The sequence below is a fragment of the Sus scrofa genome, chromosome 7 (assembly GCF_000003025.6).
Source record: "Sus scrofa isolate TJ Tabasco breed Duroc chromosome 7, Sscrofa11.1, whole genome shotgun sequence".
NCBI lineage: Eukaryota > Metazoa > Chordata > Mammalia > Artiodactyla > Suidae > Sus > Sus scrofa.
This window is the reverse complement of record NC_010449.5, coordinates 87,977,784-87,999,069: the sequence shown is the minus strand read 5'-3', so window position 1 is coordinate 87,999,069 and position 21,286 is coordinate 87,977,784. Positions and strand designations below refer to the sequence as shown.

Below are 21,286 nucleotides of genomic sequence, written 5' to 3'. Positions count from 1 at the left end.
AAAAGTCTCACTTTTGACTAATCAGACATTTATAACCATCCATGCCTGGGGCAAAGCTTTTCCTAAACAGCTTTAATTCTATTTAACCAAAAACACTAAGAACCTATTATGTGCAAGGTACTGTGATAGAAGCTGGAGTTAAAATGAGAGCAGTAAAAACAATTCAAGTACAAAGTCTCTGCCCTCAAGATAATGGAAAAAAGGGAGGTAAGCACAAGCGCACTCACTTAAAGTGCTTGAGGTGTTATAGTGAAGTCTGTGTAGAGGGCTTGGGGCCAGGAGGGAGGAGGAAGATTCCACAGGAGGCCGAGGGCTCAGGAAGGGCTCCATAGACACAAGGGACAGGAAATGTATCCTGAAAGATGAGCAGTTGTCTTTGTGTGTGTTGGGGGTGGTGAGGGGGATTTACTGTATTTCAGAGAGAGGGAGAGATGCACAAACTGTTCTACACGGCTGAAGGCTGGCACACACTGAGTTGTCACTGGTTTCCCTGCAGCACTGCCGACTTGGCATGGGGCCCAGAGCTTGGGAGCTTTAAACTCCCAAATGCTGACTTCAAATTTTTAAAAATTTATCCTGTCCAAAAATCAATTATAATAGCTAGTTTACAACACCATTTCAAAACCCAGGTGCTCTTATCAGTTCCATTTGCATCATGAACTGCTCTGCCAACTATAAAGCCAATCTGACTAATTATTCACAACCATACAAGGAAGAAATCATGAGAAATCTTTTTTTTTAATTCAACGAATTTTATTACATTTATAGTTGTTCAACGATCATAAGAGAAATCTTAAATGACATAAAAATACTGTGAAAAATAATGTAAACTATTAACTCCCTTAATTGAAAATCATTACTACCTCCTACTAAGAAATAAGCAGCCCTGTGTTTAATATTATACATCTTGATGTTATTTTGAGTCAATAATCTAGTAATAATTAACTTAGAAAGCTACCACAGACCCATCCATTTGAAATAACATCCTACTTAGTGCATGTAATTTCCCATGTGTTTCCACAGTCAACCACTGCTGGCGGGTTAACAGTCAGACAGGTTGGAAGTCCTAAATCTCCCAAAATGCTCCAATTTAATTCATCAGAAAGGAGCCTTTAAAACTATCCTTTTTGGAGTTCCCTTTGTGGCTCAGCAGTTAACGAAACTGACTAGCAGTATCCATGAGGATACGGGTTCAATTCTTGGATTTGCTCAGTCAGCTAAGGATCCTGCACCGTGAGCTGTGGTGCAGGTCGCAGATGCCGTGGATGTGGCACAGGCTGGCAGCTGTAGTTCCTAATCGACCCCTAGCCTGGGAACTTCCATATGCCACAGGCGCAGCTTAAAAAAAAAAAAAAAAAAAAAAACCTATCCTTTTTGTCATTTGTTCATGCTTAAATGCTAGGGTACATCAGAATCATCTGAAGAACTGATTTTAAAATGGCTTGTAGGGCCTCTCCCCAAGTATTCTGATTCAATAAGTTCTGGGTAGGGCCTGAAATTTTTTGTTTCTACCAAGTTCCTAGTTGTTGACTCACACTGGTCATTAGGAACCACACTAGAAAACCAGTGCTTTAAAACAATCCAGTTTAAAGTCACTCCAAGTAACTCCTCACACCAGTGATTGCTCCGAGTAAAAAAATGTTTACAGGATCTCCATCTGACATTTGAAAAAGGGGTGCCAAAACTGAACTCTAAACACAGAATGTAATATGAGCATCAGGCTTCAAGTTACCAGGTCAAGAGAGAGTGGGAGCAATCTGAGGGACTGCTAGGAAACCATCCTTACCTGGAGAGACTAGACAGAAAGGGAAAGAGCTTTGAGTTCAAATCTCTGCCTAACCTCTTACTACTTGCGGTGAGGAGAATGTACGTAAGTCACCATACATCTTCAGTAAGTGGTAGTTCCCCTCCTCTTTCAAGTAAACAAGGGAAAGAGTTGTCAACACAAGTGCATGTGCTGAAGAGACAAGAGGAAGCCACACAATATAATGTTTATACACTCCTCCCACTAAATACTCCTCACTCGTGGGTGCTACACCGTTCTTCCACTGTCTCTCATAGTAAAATCTTCAGTGGTCATGTCTGTGGTTCTCTGATGCTTTCAGTCATTCTACCAGACAAAATTCATTTGTTCTTTGGAAGAGTTTAACTGTCCTCACATCCCATTCACTACACTGTAACAGTGAAGAGGCCACCTCATGGGATAGTCCCTATCATCCCCCACTGCTCTTCTCTGCTCTCTACACCTCTCCATCTGTGTTTCTTTGGGTACTACTTTCATCATCTGCCTAGTCAGAAGACCTCCAGGTACACTCTGCCCTGCTTGTAAAATGTCATACTCCCTCCTTCAGGGCTGGCCAACAAACTTTCTGCAATGATGGAGACAGCCTCTTATCTTCACTGTCCAATATGGTAGCCACCAGCCAGCCACATGTGGCAACTAAGCACTCTGCAACAGAAGAACTGAATTTTTAATTTTACTTCATTTTAATTAAATAGCTACAGGTGACTACTATAATGAACAGAGTAGATCTATACAAGTGCATCTCCAAGTATTCTCCCATGTGAACTGTCCTCTCCAGTCAAGCCAGACCCCTCACCACCCATGACAACATCACACCTTACTTTGAAGACTGTATTTCCTTTTCTCACTCTACCCTTCCCTTTATCCATGGCCAAACTTTCCATCTTTACCTGAAGGCTTTCCTATCACATCTGCCAACATCTCATACCTCTCCCTGTCTGCTATGAACCAGCAGTGCCTGTATAATTCACCGACCACCCGAACAGGCACTGCTTGTGCTGTCATCTAATTCCTCAAGCATCTGAGCCCCTGTGAAGCAATCTATTCCTCTGCGACAGGTCCTCCATTCACTTAACAGGTGCTTCACAAATATTTGTTGAATGAATTAAGGTATAGAGCACTACGTTTTGGTCTTCTTTGGACAGCAAGACTTCTATTCACTAGAACCAACTGGAATTTTTAACTCAACCCCACCACCACCAACCCAATATTCAGATGCTTGGGAAACAGCAAGTTATTACAGAATCATCCTGTAGAGAGACCCTGAAAAGTCTCTGACCTCTAAATTTATTTATCTGCTCTGAAAATGCCAAAGAAAAATAAGAGATGCTACCTACAAATGCAAAACGTGTTCTCTTGAAAGCAAGTTTCTGGAGACATTAAAAACTGCAACAAAAGGAAACCAAAATTCTGGGTCTGTAAAACCACCAAAAGCTAGATTGAGGAACACTTGACTTCCTTATTTCTTCTGGCACTAGTAACAATGTTGACATTATTTAAAAACAATCCTCAGATCTGGCTAAAAAGGGCCTCTAGTCTACAAAATGTTGGAGCTGACCCATCAGATATGTATTGTTAAGGCAAAGACGGGTAATTCATTTAGGAGATCAGAAGACTGATAAAGCTCTCTTTATAGGAGCAAAATGTAACATAGTAATAGCTAAGCAAGAGGCATAGCTAGGTTCTTTCAACTCCTGCTATGGAAACACATTTCCCAGGAAGAGATAAAACACTGCCATTACCAAACAGGTCCTCTTTCCTACAATGAAGCAACTGAGAACCAGGCCAGGGTAACCTAAATTCTGCAGCCCTTAGCAGCTTTGATTATCTATGTAAATTATACTTATGCAAGAATAAACTATTTTAATTGCTAATGTTAAGCTCACTTTTTTCTGATCACTCCACTTGCACTCTCATCTTCTATTTCTGTTCAGGCTCTGAGGCTGGTTCCAATTAGCACACAGAGCACATTAATCAACTGTCCAAGTCTTCACCAAGGGACACAGAAATCGAGAGTCAAAAAGAATTGAATGTGATGGCAGGAAATCAAAGTTTTTTTCAAGATCTAAATGCGGAGTCAAATGGATATGCTCTTCTGATTTCCCTTCTTTAAATGGGCCTGGGAGTCATTCACAGGATTTGAACACTAGGTCCACCATAGCTGGAACCTTAGACCAGTTTGTTACCATTCTAAACTCTCACTTCACTGGCTCTAAAGTGTAAATACTGACCAAATCTTTTACATCTCTTGTGAAGGTTAATCAGGGAATGTGCATAAATGATAACCAGGGTACCTTGCCTAGAGGAAGTTCTCAACCAATACCAGTACCCTAACCTACATTTCCTTTCCTTGAGAAAACAGAGAGCAACATCATCCTAAGAAATAGTCCTTGGAGTTTCCATCGTGGCGCAGTGGTTAATGAATCCGACTAGAAACCATGGGGTTGCAGGTTCGATCCCTGGCCTTGCTCAGTGGGTTAAGGATCTGGCGTTACCATGAGCTGTGGTGTAGGTTGCAGACGCGGCTCGGATCCCACGTTGCTGTGGCTCTGGCGTAGGCCTGTGGCTATAGCTCAATTTGACTCCTAGCCTGGGAACCTCCATGTGCAGAGGGAGCAGCCCTAGGAAAGGCAAAAAGACAAAAAAAAAAAAAAAAAAAAATGGTCCTTCTTCTAAAACAAAGTTATAGAAATAGATATTGGTTTGTTTTGTGCATTTTAAACGAAAAGAATCCAGGGCCAAAGATATTCTTTCTTACGATGTTTCTCTACTGTGAAAATGTTTCTGCCTCCTCCCAGAAGCAATTACATGCAAAAACACTCAGTGCTAAGAAAGGAAGGAGGACATAAACAAACAGATCTGTTGGGGTCTGGAAATTTGTAATTAGAATGGCTCATCCCTTTGAAAATCTAACATATGTGGGTTTTATCCCAATCATATGGTGTGTAATGGTAACCATCCCTTACATAACCTTACAGCACGGTTGGAAATGAATTTCCATGTCATGTATGAGTATCTCTCTGCTTTAAAAAAAAAAAAAAAAAGTATTTCATTTTTTAAGGAAAAAAAACTTTCGGTTTTCCTGAGGGACACCTGGACCACAAATCTTGGGGACCTCAAAAGACGAGTTTATAACTGAATAATCTGGGAAATGAACCCCAAGTTTTCCCTCCTTAAATATGTCCTTACAGTCATTTTAGTTAGCAAATCATCAGCGTCCAGTATAAACCTTTCAAGTCAGTATGAAAGCCACAGCAATCAATTGTAGAATATTCTTAACCATAAAGTACTCAATGCCCCCGGAACATCTCGGCAACTGGTAAAACATTCTTCTTCTCCCCGCCCCCCTTTTTATGGCCAGATCCTCAGCATACAGAAGTTCCCAGGCTAGGGGTCAAATTGGAACTGCAGCGGAGGCCTATGCCACAGCAACACTGGATCTGAGTCACATATGTGAGCTATATTGCAGCTTGTGGCAATACTGGATTCTTAACTCAGTGAGCAAGGCCAGGGATCGACTCGCATCTTCACGGGCACTATGTTGTGTTCTTAACCTGCTGATCCACAACAGGAACTCCAGGACATTATTCTAATAGAGAAAAGCATCAAAGAGCCACAGGGGCTGCACTGGACAAGAAAAATGCCTTACTGTTCAGGATCTTCGCCTTCCCTTCCTTTTACTGGTCCCAGGCTAAAAAAACCCGCCTATCCGCCTGAAGAAGCTCTAAGTATAAAGATAAGTGTTTCACCAAGTAATTCAAAAGGATGGCTATTACTGACTTCCCTACATCAAAAATTACAATCCACATTGTGACTCTTTTTTTCTACTTAAGAGGGATTTCAATTAGTAACTGTAAACTACTCTCCAATGTGCCTACAGTGCATACACATTGGCTATCTAATCTTTACCTGTTTACTCCTCTGAAAAAAAGTTCAATGCTATCTTTTCAAACATTCCTCTTCTTTCAGTGATCCCATAGCTACCTTCTTCTCTCTTACTTAGCCCACTTATTCCCAGACTTACACCATGACTTCTCTGTACACGTACTCTGAATCCTAAATTTAAAGCACTGCCTCCTGCAAACAGGCTGGGCTAATTATTTTTGGATTCTGCTACCTGACCAGATCTACCACAACCCCCATGAAGCTTCAATCAAATCCCTCCATCTCTCTGTAGCTCAGTTTCTTCACTCTTCCAGAAAACTGAGCTCAACTGCCCCTAAAATACAATGATTCCTATGACTCATCAAACTGTCCTCCACCCCTGACCTCTCCCACAAAGTTCACTCCCACACAGAGAGCTGCCTGTGGGACAGTTACTTGGGTGCATCATCACAACTTTTTCTCCAGAAAAGTAAAGTGATGAGAGGAGAAAGGAAGTGACTTTCTCTAGCTTATAATCTACAGGATTAATCCAGTACTTTATTCTTGACCCTACTGTCTCTTTGTACCTCACCGAGCTTCCAGCCTGGCCTGGCCAGATTTCTTCTAGAATAAGCCTGGGGTCTGAGATAAGAGGCAACCAAAGACCCCACCCTTCTCCTCCTTCCGAAGTTTAAAAATCTTGCTTCCTTTTCAGCTGTTAGTCTGGGGGAGGATTTATTTACTGTTGCTAATGTCCACTTGCTAGGTTGCTAGGTCCGCTAACGATCAGTGTGTGTGGGTGGGCCTTTTTGTTTGTTTTAGAAATAGGAACCTTTGCTTCATGTGCCTGCCTTTTTCTTTTATCATCTGATAACATTCCCCATCTCCCATCCCTTCTGGGAAGTCTATGCTTTTATCCTGAGAAGGGCTCTACAGCCAAAGGGTACATGTACTATGTGCATAAAAATATAGCAGCCACTTCGTTTGCTCTAAGTTTTTTACTGCAAAAGAAAAGCTCAGACCATAAGTCCCATAAAGGCTAGAGATAATAACTCAGGATTCAAGAGATACAGGAATTATGTCTAGCATTACCTTTTCAATCTGCTAAGAGACTAGGTTATTTATTTCACAGAATACATCTCTAGAATAAAACACTATTGGACACTCTCAGCTACACTCCCCCTGGGGCTTCGGCACATATTCCCTTACAGCATATGCACAATAAAGACATTGTTATCACATTTATTTCCTTAGCAACATTATTAATCACAAAGATGATTACTAACCAAGACCCACACACACCCCCCAGAAAGTGGAAGTTCCCGTCATGGCACAGCAGAAACAAATCCGACTACGAACCATGAGGTTGTGGGTTCGATCCCTGGCCTCGCTCAGTGGGTTTAGGATCCAGAGTTGCCGTGAGCTATGGTGTAGGTTGCAGAGGCAGCTCGGATTTGGCGTTTCTGTGGCTGTGGTGTAGGCCAGTGGCTACAGCTCCAGTTAGAACCGTAGCCTGGGAACCCCCATATGCCGCAGGTGCGGTCCTACAAGGACAGAAGAGAAAAAAGAAAAAAAAAAAAAAAAAAAGAGCGAGAAAGAAAATGAAAGGCCTACTATCAAATCGTTATCATACATTGTTCATTTAGGTTCACAAAGGGACTAATAGCAAATTTTAGAAATGCGGGGTTTTTTCCTCCCAAGAAGCAATTTCAAGCATGAAAGAATATAAAAAACTAAGCAGAATTTTTAAATTACACTGTCCTCTGATAAATGAGATCCAAATTTGCTATTTAAAAACAACAACAACAAAAGTTTCTCAATACAAGAACATCCAATTTACACCTAATATATGGACCTTTTTTTTTTTTTTTCTTTTTAGGGCTGCACCTGAAAGTTCCCAAGCTAGGGGTCAAATGGCAACTGCATCTGCAGGCCTATGCCACAGCAACACCAGATTTAAAACACATCCACAGCCTACACTGCAGACTGCAGAATGCCAGATCCTTAACTCAGTGAGCAAGGCCAGGGATTGAGCCTGCAACCTCATGGATCATGGGATTCTTAGCTCCCTGAGCCCTCCTAAAACATGGATCTTAAAGATGACTACAGAGTAATACAACTATTTTTCCTCAAATAGGTAGTCCAAAATATTTCATTTAAACTAAGAATCCAGTCTGTCTAAGGCTGCAGCTCTACATTAGGATAAATCCAATATCCCCAAGAGGCCTGACTTGACCCCAAGCCATTGGAGGATCTAAAAATTCAGAGTATACTTACAGGTAGGTGCTGTGCTGGTATTCAGATGAGACAGAAGGCAGGCCCCTCGGGAGGTCATTCAGCCTTCTGTGAAATCCTTCAATATCAGGCTTTTGCCTCTCCTCCCTGAGTCTCCACATCATCCAGGAGAGAACATACCCAGTCCCCTCTGCACTCTGAGTCCTGCCCCTGTTCTTCCTGTTTCCCACATGGATCCCCCACCTGGATTAGAGCTCCTGCACTTGTTCCCTTCAGCTAGAACATTGTGCCAAAACCGCACATGGCTGGCTCCTTCTAGTTAAGTGAGTCTCAGCTTAAAAGGCCCACCTCTCAGAGGTCTTGAGCACTTGACCTAAAATAAAATAGCCTCTACTCAGACACAATCACATCACATCCTCTTGTTTCATTTTCATAAAACTGTTCTTCCTGATGTTTTCTTGTTATGCATTATCTGCCTTCTCCCCACTATAATGCAAATACCACAAGTGCAGGGAACCTTCTGTTTCTGTTCATGGCCATATTTTTACCACCATTCAAAAAAGGGGTTTGCATGAAAGAAGTCCCCCAGATACACCCCAAAATTCATTTCTAATATTAATGTGACTGAAATTTTAAAATTCCAAGAATAACAAGTTAAAGGAGCAAATGCTATCCAAATTTCTGGAACTCCTCCTCTTTTATGTTTTTTTGCCTTTTTAGGGCCGAACCTGTGACACACTTCCATCTGGCACTGCCTCTCCACTTTTAGGCTAGGGGTGTAACTGGAGCTACAGCTGCCATCCCACGCCACAGCCATATAGGAATGCCAGATCTGAGCTGCGTCTGCGACCTATACCACAGGTCACGGCAATGCTGGATCCTTAACCCACTGAGTGAGGCCAAGGATCGAACCCACAACCTCACGGTTCCTAGGGGACTCGTTTCTGCTGTGCCATGATGGGAACTCCTGGAACAACTTCTCTCTTGATTCAACTTTGCCTTCTCTGCCATAGTCCACTAGAGACTAATTCCATCCACTTTCATCTTCTCAAAGAACAATTTCTTAAAGATGACTCAAACTCTCTCTTACTTCAAACCAACTTTCTTGTCCCATAGTTCCAACCCCACATCTCCACCTGTCAACAGAATATCAACATGCCCTTCAACACATTTAAAGAACAAAGTCACCACCTTCTTTCTTTTCCACATCTGGCAATGGCATGAGCTGTCGTCATTCAGGCTCAAGTTTTCAATCAACTGTCATTCATGCTTCTTTCCCATTTCCCATGTCTAATAATGCTTCTTTTAAGTATTTCTTGCATCTGGCACTGCCTCTCCATTTTTACTCCCACTAAACAATCTAGGCTCTCACCACTTAGAGGGGTATTATTAAACTTGTCAAAAGTTTTTACCTCCACTAACACAATGGTCCTGAAACTGCAATTCTTATAAATTTATCTGACAATAATCAATATATTTGTGGGGGCTGAGTGCAATACTTGACCTGGTGGTATAACTAGCCTACTTGACACAAAGAGTGTACTTGTGGAAAGAGTTGACAGGCAAAGAAACCAAGGCACAGCCAGGCTATGCTACAGGTGTCCCAAGTTCCAGGTTCTGCATATTCGTTGTTCCCCTGTGAAGTTCATCAAAATTAACTCATTACAACAGCTTTCTTTTAACATTCAACAGCACTGCCACCTGTACAATCTGGAGCATTTCTTACATTTTTAACTACTGCAGCTTGTTCTGGACACTTCTGCACCTACAGCATGTCAAAGTTCTTGCACCAGGGATTAAACCCAAGCTACAGGAGCAACCTGATCCAGCAGTCGCTTAAGCTGTGGCACAGGTTGCAGATATGGCTAGGATATAGTATTGGTGTTGCTATGGCTGTGGCGTAGGCCAGCAGCTGAAGAGCCTATGTGACCCCTAGCCTGGGAACTTTCATATGCTTCGAGTGCAGCCCCAAAAAAAGACCAAATAAATAAATAAATAAAAGAATATTTCCCAGAACTGACTTCTAAAAGAACCTGGCTTCCCTAACAGAATGAAGCTTTTTTAAGCTTCACAAACTTTACAGTGGTTTCTACAACTAAGCCCAAAAAATACAGATTTAAGTCACAGTTTACCACCAATGAGATGTGAGACTTTATCACATTATCTTTAGAACACACTTCCTCATCTCTAAAATGGACAGGATGCAGTGTCCATGGGGCGCATCGGAAATGAATCCGACTAGTATCCACGAGGATGCAGGTTAGATCCCTGGACTTGCTCAGTGGGCTGGAGATCTGGTGTTGCAATGAGCTGAAGTATAGGTCTAAGATGCAGCCTGGATCCCTCATTGCTGTGGCTGTAGTGTAGGCTGGCGGCTGTAGCTCAAATTGGACCCCAGCCTGGGAACCTCCACATGCTGCGGGTGGGGCCCCTCCCCCAAAAAAACAAACCAAAAAAAACCCCCAAAAGCAACAACAACAACAAAAGACAGGTTGAAGCAGATATCATCTAAAGTTTTATATAAGTCCAAAGTTCTCAGATTCCATGATGGCAAGATCAGAAAACTTCTCAGGAGTTCCCGTCTAGGCGCAGTGGTTAATGAATCTGACTAGGAACCATGAGGTTGCGGGTTCGGTCCCTGCCCTTGCTCAGTGGGTTAACGATCCGGCGTTTCCGTGAGCTGTGGTGTAGGTCGCAGACGCGGCTCGGATCCCGCGTTGCTGTGGCTCTGGCGTAGGCCGGTGGCTACAGCTCTGATTCAACCCCTAGCCTGGGAACCTCCATATGCCGCAGGAGCGGCCCAAGAAATAGCAACAACAACAACAACAAAACACAAAAAAAAAAAAAAAGAAAAAAAAAAGAAAACTTCTCAAAGGCAGCAGCATTTTATCCGCAAATCCCTGACTTCCTCTTTCACTTATAGGAATCTCTGTGATTACACTGGGCTAGAAGACAATTAAAAGATTATCTCCCATTTCCACATACTCAACTTACTCAAATCTGCAAAGTGCCTTCTGCCACCTAAATAGTCAAAAGTTCTGAGGATTAAGATATGGATACACTTGGGGAACCGTTATTCTGCTTGCCATAACTACCTGTTACATCAGTCCCCTAACCAAACACTTTAACGGCCAAAAGCAAAGACATCAGAAGAAAACTATAAAATATATCTTTCACCAACAGACAAAAAAATCCTCAAAAAATTACTACCAAACTGGAGTTCCCGTCGTGGCGCAGTGGTTAACAAATCCGACTAGGAACCATGAGGTTGCGGGTTCGGTCCCTGCCCTTGCTCAGTGGGTTAACGATCCGCGTTGCTGTGAGCTGTGGTGTAGGTTGCAGACGCGGCTCGGATCCCACGATGCTGCGGCTCTGGTGTAGGCCAGCAGCTACAGCTCCGATTCGACCCCTAGCCTGGGAACCTCCATGTGCCGCAGGAGCGGCCAAAGAAATAGCAAAAAGACAAAAAAAAAAAAAAAAAAAAAAATTACTACCAAACTAAATCTAGCAACACACAAAAACGATTATATACCATGACCAAATGGGATTAATCCCAGGAATACAAGGTTGGTTTAACATTCAAAGCCAAGGTAATATAATAATAAAATGAAAGAAAAACCCCACACGATCATCTCAACAGAGGGAAAAAACACGCAACAAAATTCAACACTTTTTCATGATAAAACACTCAAATTAGCAATAAAACAGAACTTCCTCAACCTGATAAAGGCATTTATGAAAATCCAGAGCTAACGACATCATACTAATCTTAATGGTAAAAGACTGAACGCTTTTCCTTTAAGATCAAAAACAAGACAAGGCTATCTGTTCTCACTGTTTCTATTCAACCCTGCAGCAGAGGTTCTACTCAGGGCAATTAGGCAAGAAAAAGAAAAATACAAAGATTGTAAAGGAAGAAAACTATCCATTTTCAGATGATATGATCTTGTATATAGAAAACCCTAAGGAATCCACTAAAAAAACTATTAGCTAATAAACAAGTTCAGCAAGGTTGTTGATTAAAAGATCAATGTACAAAAATCAGTTGTATTTCTACACTAGCAGTGAGCAATCTAAAAACGAAATTAAGAGAACAGTATCAGGAGTTCCCATCGTGGTGCAGTGGAAACGAATCCGACTAGGAACCATGAGGTTGCAGGTTCGATCCCTGGCCTCGCTCAGTGGGTTAAGGATCCAGTGTTGCCATGAGCTGTGGTGCAGGTCAAAGATGCGGCTCAGATCCCGATTTGCTGTGGCTGTGGTGCAGGCCGGCAGCTACAGCTCGAGTTAGACCTCGAGCCTGGGAACCTTCATGTGCCATGGGTGTGGCACTAAAAAGACAAAAAAATAAAAATAAAAATAAAAAATAAAAGCCATATACACTGAAAACTATAAATCATTAAAGAAAGAAATTGATGTAATTAAAGATGACCTATATGAAAGGAACAGAAATGAGAGTCTAGAAATAATTCCTTACATTTATAATCAATTGATTTTCAACAGAGGTACCCAAGAAAATTCAATGGGAAAGGAATGAAGTTGGATGCCTACACAAAAAAATTATTGTTCAGAGTAGTACTATTCGTAATAGCCAAAAACTGGAAACAGCCCAAAAGGCTAACAAATAATGAATGGATAAAAATAAAAATGAAGTATGTCCATACAATGGATTATTATTTGTCAGTGAAAATGGGGAACAATGTGCCGACGCTTGCTCTAACATGTACCTTAAATACATGACGCTGAGTGAAAGAAATCAGTCACAAAAGGTCACATATTGCATGAAATTTCCAGAACTGGTCAAACCATAAAGACAGAAAGTAGATGGTGGTTGCCAGGGGCTGGGAGGAGAGAAATGGGGAGTGACTGCTAAGGGTATGGGGTTTTTTCCTGGCATGATGAAAATGTTCTGAAGTTTAGATCATACAACTGTGAATACACTAAAATCCATAGAATTGTACACTTGGTTTTAAGTTTTATTGAAGTGTAGTTAATTTACAAGGTTGTGATAATTTCTGCTGTAGAACTGTACACTTCAAATAAATGTATTTTATGGTGTGTGAATTTTATCTCAAAGTTGTTTTTTAAGCCTAAAGTATTCATGTGCAAACCCACTGGTGAGCAAAATAAATTGTCTCCAGGTAGTCTGAAAGAAAATGAAAATATAAAACATCTTCTAAGAACACTTGTGTGTTATATTTAAAATAGAAATAATCTATAAAGAATGACCATATGAACATTCTTATGTTAGAAAGGTATATGATTTTTATTTAAACAGCATGGTTAAAAATAAATAAATGTATAAAATGAACAGCAGGTTTAAGATAAACACCATCAAAAGCTCTTCAGTGGTCACAAACTAAACTTCACACATCTTTGTGTGCCTTCACAACTGAGCTTCACCCACCTTTTCAGACTTAGCTCCCACTGCCCCTAACACAAATTCAGGGTGGTGGGCAGACTTTCCACTACCACTCTCTTCCCACTCACTGAACACCATGCTCATTGCCACTCATCCCTCCACCATCTGCCTTACGTCTTGAACAAATTCTGAGGATTTTTCAGCCAACAAAATGATCCTTAATCTTCAAGACCGGACTGAAGACCTGTCTCATCAAAAATAATTTTTTCACCTCTCTAGACCATATCAACCCCAATCCCTCTGGCCTCCCAACAAATCTAATCCTTTACACCTCCAAGCCTGCATCTCACAAAGCAACCAAGTATTTTCCACCATCCTGATTCAGCTAATTCACTCTTACAATAGTTTATTAACACACCTAGAATTTACTTTTTCCAGTCTTGATTCATTCATTTATCCATTCACCTTATAATTTCCTCACTTTAGGGAGATGATACACCACCTTTCACCCAGATTCTTACAACAGCACTTTTGCCAATGACAGAGTGCCACCTAGTTGTGGCAAAGGGTAACTCGCAATGGCAGTTGAAAGTTCTGCATACCACTTTTACAGAAATGCACTGTAGGTAAAAATAAAAAGCTACAGTATCATTTTGCAGGGCAATGCAATTGTTTTATACATACATCTTATCACCCTGGTCAATGTACCTCACAAATTTTACAGGTACTATTTGTTCTCAGCTCAGTACCATGCATGTATTAGTTATTTAATACTTACTAAATCAAATTCAATTTCTGAAGTGTATTATGCCAATAAATTCATGTGTAGATGGTTTAAAATGCCTTTGATAATCACATAAGAGCGTTTTTTGAGTTTATTATAAGAACTAAACAGCAAAAAAATAAGTACAAAATGAAATCTTCTGATTTACTCACATATAATGGAGCTTGTTGTGGATTAAGTTTCATGACCCAGGACACTGAAACAGAAAAAGGAGAAATAAATGAGAATAAAATCAAAAGTTACTGTCAAAAATTTAAAACCCACTGAAAGTCCTAAATATCAAGAGAGGTTACATAAACACAATCAGAAGTCGGAGATTACTGGATACCCAGCTTTCTTTGGAGGTTTGGGAAGGCAAGAAGGTCAAGGATTGCAGTATGGCTTATAGCCCAGATTCAATCTTTTCAAGTAGGGGAAAAGATTTCCCAATTGAAAAATAAAGACAAAAGGCTTCACTGTCATAGAAGACGTTTCAACCAACCAACAGGATATTAAAAGCAGTTACCAAAGCAAGAACAGTGTATGTTCAGTTATGCTTTTATATAATCTCCCAAACTCACAAAACGCTACCTAACCAGGGTCCTCCCAGTCTCACCAGGGGAGCAGGGGGTGCGAGGAGCCCTCTTCCTCTCAGCCCTCCTCTCAGAGAAGGGAGGCTACTGCCAGCCTCCAAGAACAGAGCTGTGCAGTTGTCACGCTCCTCAAAGTGAATAGCTGGATTCCCTATTGCTACCCTCACTAAATGAATTCTCGCAAAAATCTTTAAAAGAACTTTATAGAGAAGACTTCCAGGGTTATATAAAACACTTGCGAATAATCACAATAGCACGATGATTTGACCAGGATTTCATCTAGGCTAAAATTATCGAGGTCCAGAATTGCATGCTTCAGAAGGCAGGTCTTTTGCCAAATAAAATGAATCTGAGAATAAGCTAATCCCACCTTCATAAGAGAGAGAGAAGTAGACCTAAGTGATTTCATTACATTTTGATTTTAAGAGTCCTACCCATGATAGGTGACTGGATTACATTGCTAACCAGCAATATAAAAAACGGTACAGAAATGTCATGCATACATGCAAAGAAAGGATAAAATCTCATACTTGGTAATGCATAACCCAAATAACACAATCCTCTCAATATTAAAATTCTCACAAATCTGTCAGTTTGGTCAGGCTGTGGCCGTCTGAGGATCAAGGCTCACCTAAAAAAACACTTAATACACATCTGTGGAAAAGAAAACTATAACCAGGCTCCTAAAAAAAACCATCCCCAACCAGCAGCAGCCCCCAGGTTTCTGTCTTCTGCATGAAGTCGTGCTCACAGCCAGGTGGCTCCCAGTGACTGACTCCTTCCCTGCCTGCCCCGTTCATTCTCTGGTCTACCCCTCAACAACACAACAGACTTCCTGGCTTAGGGCACTTTCCTTCCTACTTTTCTTCATTGAAGGATATTGTACCATTAGGCACTAAAATCACCCGCAAAAAAATCCACACTGAAAACCAAGCTTGAGAAATATAGCAGCCAACTCTTTCAGTAAAAGAAAAAAAAAAAAAAAAATTTCCTGCCCATCAGATTCAAATACGAAGCATGAATTAAAAAGGACTGAAGATTAAGTACTTTCTCAACACATTAAATACCCATTTAAGTTAAAATTAAGCCCACTGTGCTCAGCAGTCTGTTTAATCAGCTTTCCAGGTCCTTATCAGACTTGCCTGGGACAGAAGATTGAAACAACCTATAAATTTATGAGCCAATTTGCCTTAAGTAACTTCTGAAGTGTTCCTATCAACCAAGCAAAAGAAGTATCAGTGGAAACCAAAGCAGGAATTAACACTTTGTAATTCATAAGGTTTGGAGAGCTCTATGGAGGCAAACTAGTGACTTATCAGCCCTCTGATGTTTCTTGACTTGCCAAAAAACCTAGAATGACTATGTGTATAACAATCACAAACATAAACCTGAGTGGCTCCCACTCCATCTGGACAAAAGATCTGATGAAACTCATTTGCCTCTAAGGAAGGGCTGATGCCAAATGAATTGTCTGAAACCATGAACTTGCCTAAACTTATTTTAAAACTAGAACCATACAAGTTATTTTGATATAAGGATTAAAGAGGAGTAACAAAATATCTAGCCACTCACAGTGGTCAAAGGGATGGGTCACTGTTGTCCTGGCAACACAAGCTATTGAAAGAATAAATCTGTCAAAAGTAATGACCCCAGAAACCATAGATGGGTAAATTCAGAATGCCTTTAGGCTTCTTCCATGTTGACATAATAGGTGAAAGAGAGAGGACTAACATTTATAGAACCTTATATCCAAATCATATTTAATCCCCATTAGAAATATTTTTCCCATTTCATTGGTGAAAAAATTATTTCAGTGATTAAATTAATATTGACATCAAGAGGTGGGAGAACCCATATTCAAATCCAGTCTGACACCACCGACTGCCTTCCACTACCTTCAGCCCTCATTCTACAAACAGTATAGATTCCCCTTGACTTTTTTTAATTCATCTATAATGTGTCAGGCATCAAACTCACAGGGCTTATTCTAGGAGTAACAAATATATTTTTAAACATTAAAATAAATGGTTTTCAGATAGTTATTAGTGAACATCATGAACAAAATAATCACACAGAGAAGGAATAGGATACAGTTTTAAATATGGTGGTGAGGAAAGGTCTCTCAGAGATGACTTTCACCCCAAAAAAATGAAAGAGATTAAGAAAGCAAGTACTAGATAAAAGATCTTCAAACTAGTCCTAAAGTGAGAACTCAAGAATCCTGATGTTAAACCACCAAAAACTTGCTACATGCAAAGCAATGAAACTAGAACACACCCTCACACCATGCACAAAAATAAACTCCAAATGGCTGAAAGACTTAAATATACGACAGGACACCATCAAACTCCTAGAAGAAAACATAGGCAAAACACTCTCTGACATCAACATCATGAATATTTTCTCAGGTCAGTCCCCCAAAGCAATAGAAATTAGAGCAAAAATAAACCCATGGGACCTCATCAAACTGAAAAGCTTTGGCACAGTAAAGGAAACCAAAAAGAAACCAAAAAGACAACTTACAGAATGGGAGAAAATAGTTTCAAATGATGCAACCGACAAGGGCTTAATCTCTAGAATATATAAACAACTTATACAACCCAACAGCAAAAAAGCCAATCAATCAATGGAAAAATGGGCAAAAGACCTGAATAGACATTTCTCCAAAGAAGATATACAGATGGCCAAGAAACACATGAAAAAATGCTCAACATCGCTGGTTATAAGAGAAATGCAAATCAAAACTACCATGAGATATCACCTCACACCAGTCAGAATGGCCATCATTAATACATCCACAAATAACAAGTGCTGGAGGGGCTGTGGAGAAAAGGGAACCCTTCTGCACTGTTGGCGGGAATGTAAACTGGTACAGCCACTATGGAGAACAGTTTGGAGATACCTTAGAAATCTATACATAGAACTTCCATATGACCCCGCAATCCCACTCTTGGGCATCTATCCGGACAAAACTTTACTTAAAAGAGACACGTGCACCCGCATGTTCATTGCGGCACTATTCACAATAGCCAAGACATGGAAACAACCCAAATGTCCATCGACAGATGATTGGATTCGGAAGAAGTGGTATATATACACAATGGAATACTACTCAGCCATAAAAAAGAATGACATAATGCCATTTGCAGCAACATGGATGGAACAAGAGAATCTCATACTGAGTGAAGTGAGCCAGAAAGACAAAGACAAATACCATATGATATCACTTATAACTGGAATCTAATATCCAGCACAAATGAACATCTCCTCAGAAAAGAAAATCATGGACTTGGAGAAGAGACTTGTGGCTGCCTGATGGGAGGGGGAGGGAGTGGAAGGGATAGGGAGCTTGGGCTTATCAGACACAACTTAGAATAGGTTTACAAGGAGATCCTGCTGAATAGCATTGAGAACTTTGTCTAGATACTCATGTTGCAACAGAAGAAAGGGTGGGGGAAAAATGTAATTGTAATGTATACATGTAAGGGTAACCTGACCCCCTTGCTGTACAGTGGGAAAATTAAAAAAAAAAAAGAAAAGAAAAGAAAAAAAAATTTTTTAAATAAAATCAAATCCTCTGAAACTTAAAAAAAAAAAAACTTGCTACATATAATGCACCAACTTTCACACATTTAAACTTACTTTACTTGAAAACTGTGTTCTTAAAAAAAATTTTTTTAAAAAAAGAATATTATAGGAAGGTAGTCTTTGGGTCAGAGTAAACGCACTTAAAAACCAACCTATACTCCAAGACCAATTTGGAGAACATTGTGGAGCCTTTGCTTTGTCAAGCTTTCCCAACTGCAAAATTAAAGAAAGGCACTATGTCCATCCAATCATTTCATCAAGGAACTAGTGAATGGTTCTGCACAAGTTCACACATTTATCAGGCTGCTTTCACGTGAACACCAGCACGACATGACAGACACAGCAAACAGGAAAGGCTGATGCCATTTGAAAGAACATGAAGAAAGGTAAATATCAAAACTCAAGACTTAGTCCACGTTGTGGCCCAATGGAAATGAATCTGACTAGTATCCATAAGGATGCAGGTTCAATCCGTGGCTTCGCTCAGTGGGTTAAGGACCTGGCATTGCCATGAGCTGTGGTGTAGGCCACTGACGCAGCTCGGATCTGGCTGTTGCTGTGGTTGCGGCATAGGCCAGCGACTACAGCTCCAATTTGATCCCTAGCCTTCGAACCTCCATATGCCGAGAGTGCGGCCCTAAAAAAAAGACACACACACCAAAAAAACCCTCAAGACAAATGTATGTTCACCAACTCCGCCACTCAAAATTATCCAGCTAGAGTTCAAAGGAATCATAAATTCAAGGGGTATGAAGTAAACAAGCACAGTAATTACGTATTTTATTCCCCCCCACATTTTGCATTTTATTTCAAAATGCTCCAAAAAAACTCCAAACTTAATAGTTTACTGTTGTATAAATGTAACATGTTCACTTCATGTCAAAATAAGACTCACTTGGAATTCCAGGGGTGGCTCAGAGAAAATGAATCTGACTAGCATCCATGAGGTCGCAGGTTCCATCCCTGGCCTTGATCAGTGGGCTGGAGATCTGGCATAGATGAGAGCTGTGGTGTAGGATACAGATGTGGCCTGGATCTGGCATTGCTTCAGCTGTGGTATAGGCAGACAGCAACAGCTCTGATTCGACCCCTAGCCTGGGAACTTCCATATGCCACAAGTGCAGCCCTAATTTAAAAAAACAAAAACTCACTCAATTTTAATGCAACAATCTCAATTATACAAGTTTACATCCTCCCACCACACCCACACGTGAGACGTTTCAGGGCGCTGCTGATTACAGAAGTAAAAACTGTTGCCAGTCATCTCTTCCTGCTCTTCAGCCTTTTCTTCAAAGGGTGCAATGCACAAACCACCATCAGGATGTACCAGTCAGCACTGGATGTGCAGTGTTTACAAAAGTTAACAACGGCAAAAGTTTTGGGGGTTTTTGCAAATCACTCTACCTGAAAACAACTACGCAGATATGTTACTATACAGGATCACACAGAAACTCAGGCATGAAGTGATAAACCTGTTTGATTAGTTTGGGGGACGGCAAGGACACAAAGGACTTCCACCAACTAATGGGCCTGAGCAAACAAATCCAAAACCTTAGAAGCTACCAAAAAACAAAAAAAAAACACATCTAAATAAAAATTGGCAATAATAAGTAAAATAATAATAATAAAAATAAATAAAACAAAAATTGGCATCCAAAACAGGTGTCCACAAACATTTTCAGAAAGAGTCAAATGGTAAATATTTTAGTCTCTGCAGGTCACATGGTCTCTGCTATATAACGCAAATTAACAGGCATGGCCATGTTCCAACAAAACTTTATTTACAAAAAGAGGCAGCAGGCTAGATTCAGTCTGTGAGCCACAGAATTCCAACTCCTAGTCAAAAACTAACAATATCTTAGAGTTCCCGTCGTGGCACAGTAGAAACAAATCCAATTAGGAACCATGAGGTTGCAGGTTCAACACCTGGCCTCATTCAGTGGGTTAAGGATATGGCATTGCTGTGAGCTGTAGTGTAGGTCACAGATTCAGCTCGAATCTGGAGCTGCTATGGCACAGGCCGGCAGCTGTAGCTCCAATTCGATCCCTAGCCTGGGAACATCCATGTGCTGAGGGTGCAGCGGAAGAAGGAAGAAAGAAAGAAAAAAACAAAATATCTCCTAATATATCAAAGATGTACTATGTCCTCATTCAACAGTTTTATATGTCTCAAAGATATTTTCATCTAAAAAGCACTTCTCAATACAGGGAAGGCGTAAGGTGTAGTACAATATTCTCTAGAGGAGAAATCAAATGCATAGGCATCCCAAGTTCTTCATTAATTTACTATATGAGCAAGTCACTTAACTTGTCTCTCAGTCTCCTTATATGTAGAAAGGGCACAGTAACTCCTGCGTGTACTATGGAGTTCATGAAAGAATTAAAAGAAAGTTCCAAGTACTTAAGCACACTTGCTAGGCACAGATTAGAAGCCACGGTTCCCATGAGGTTGCGGGTTCGGTCCCTGCCCTTGCTCAGTGGGTTAAAGATCCGGCGTTGCCATGAGCTGTGGTGTAGGTTGCAGACGCGGCTCGGATCTGCGTTGCTGTGGCTCTAGCGCAGGCTGGTGGCTACAGCTCCGATTAGACCTCTAGCCTGGGAACCTCCATATGCTGCGGGAGTGGCCCAAGAAATAGCAAAAAGACAAAAAGCAGCAGCAGCCACGGTTCCTTCTACCTGGCAGAATTTCTGGATCTCAATAGACATGCGTTAAAAAAAAAAAAAAAAAAACAGGAGTTCCCATCGTGGCGCAGTGGTTAACGAATTCGACTAGGAACCATGAGGTTGCGGGTTCGGTCCCTGCCCTTGCTCAGTGGGTTAACGATCCGGCGTTGCCATGAGCTGTGGTGTAGGTTGCAGATGCGACTCGGATCCCGCGTTGCTGTGGCTCTGTCGTAGGCCAGTGGCTACAGCTCCGATTCAACCCCTAGCCTGGGAACTCCATATGCCGCGGGAGCAGCCCAAGAAATAGCAAAAAAAAAAAAAAAAAAAAAAAAACAAGTAAAATACTTTGAAAAGTATAAATGGTTAAATGAAAGGCTTCAGGTACCAAGAGATGCATTTCTGCCTCAAAACAC

At 40.9% G+C, this 21,286-nt stretch overlaps 1 protein-coding gene across 1 annotated transcript in view; it reads right to left on the bottom strand.

The window, feature by feature from the left end:
- AKAP13 (A-kinase anchoring protein 13) overlaps nucleotides 1-21,286 on the bottom strand; it is a 333,471-nt gene that overhangs the window by 223,785 nt on the left and 88,400 nt on the right. The window contains exon 2 of the mRNA XM_021099912.1: nucleotides 14,202-14,245. Coding sequence (XP_020955571.1) covers nucleotides 14,202-14,234 — 33 coding nt within the window. The 5' untranslated portion in view covers nucleotides 14,235-14,245. The remainder of the gene's footprint in view (nucleotides 1-14,201; nucleotides 14,246-21,286) is intronic.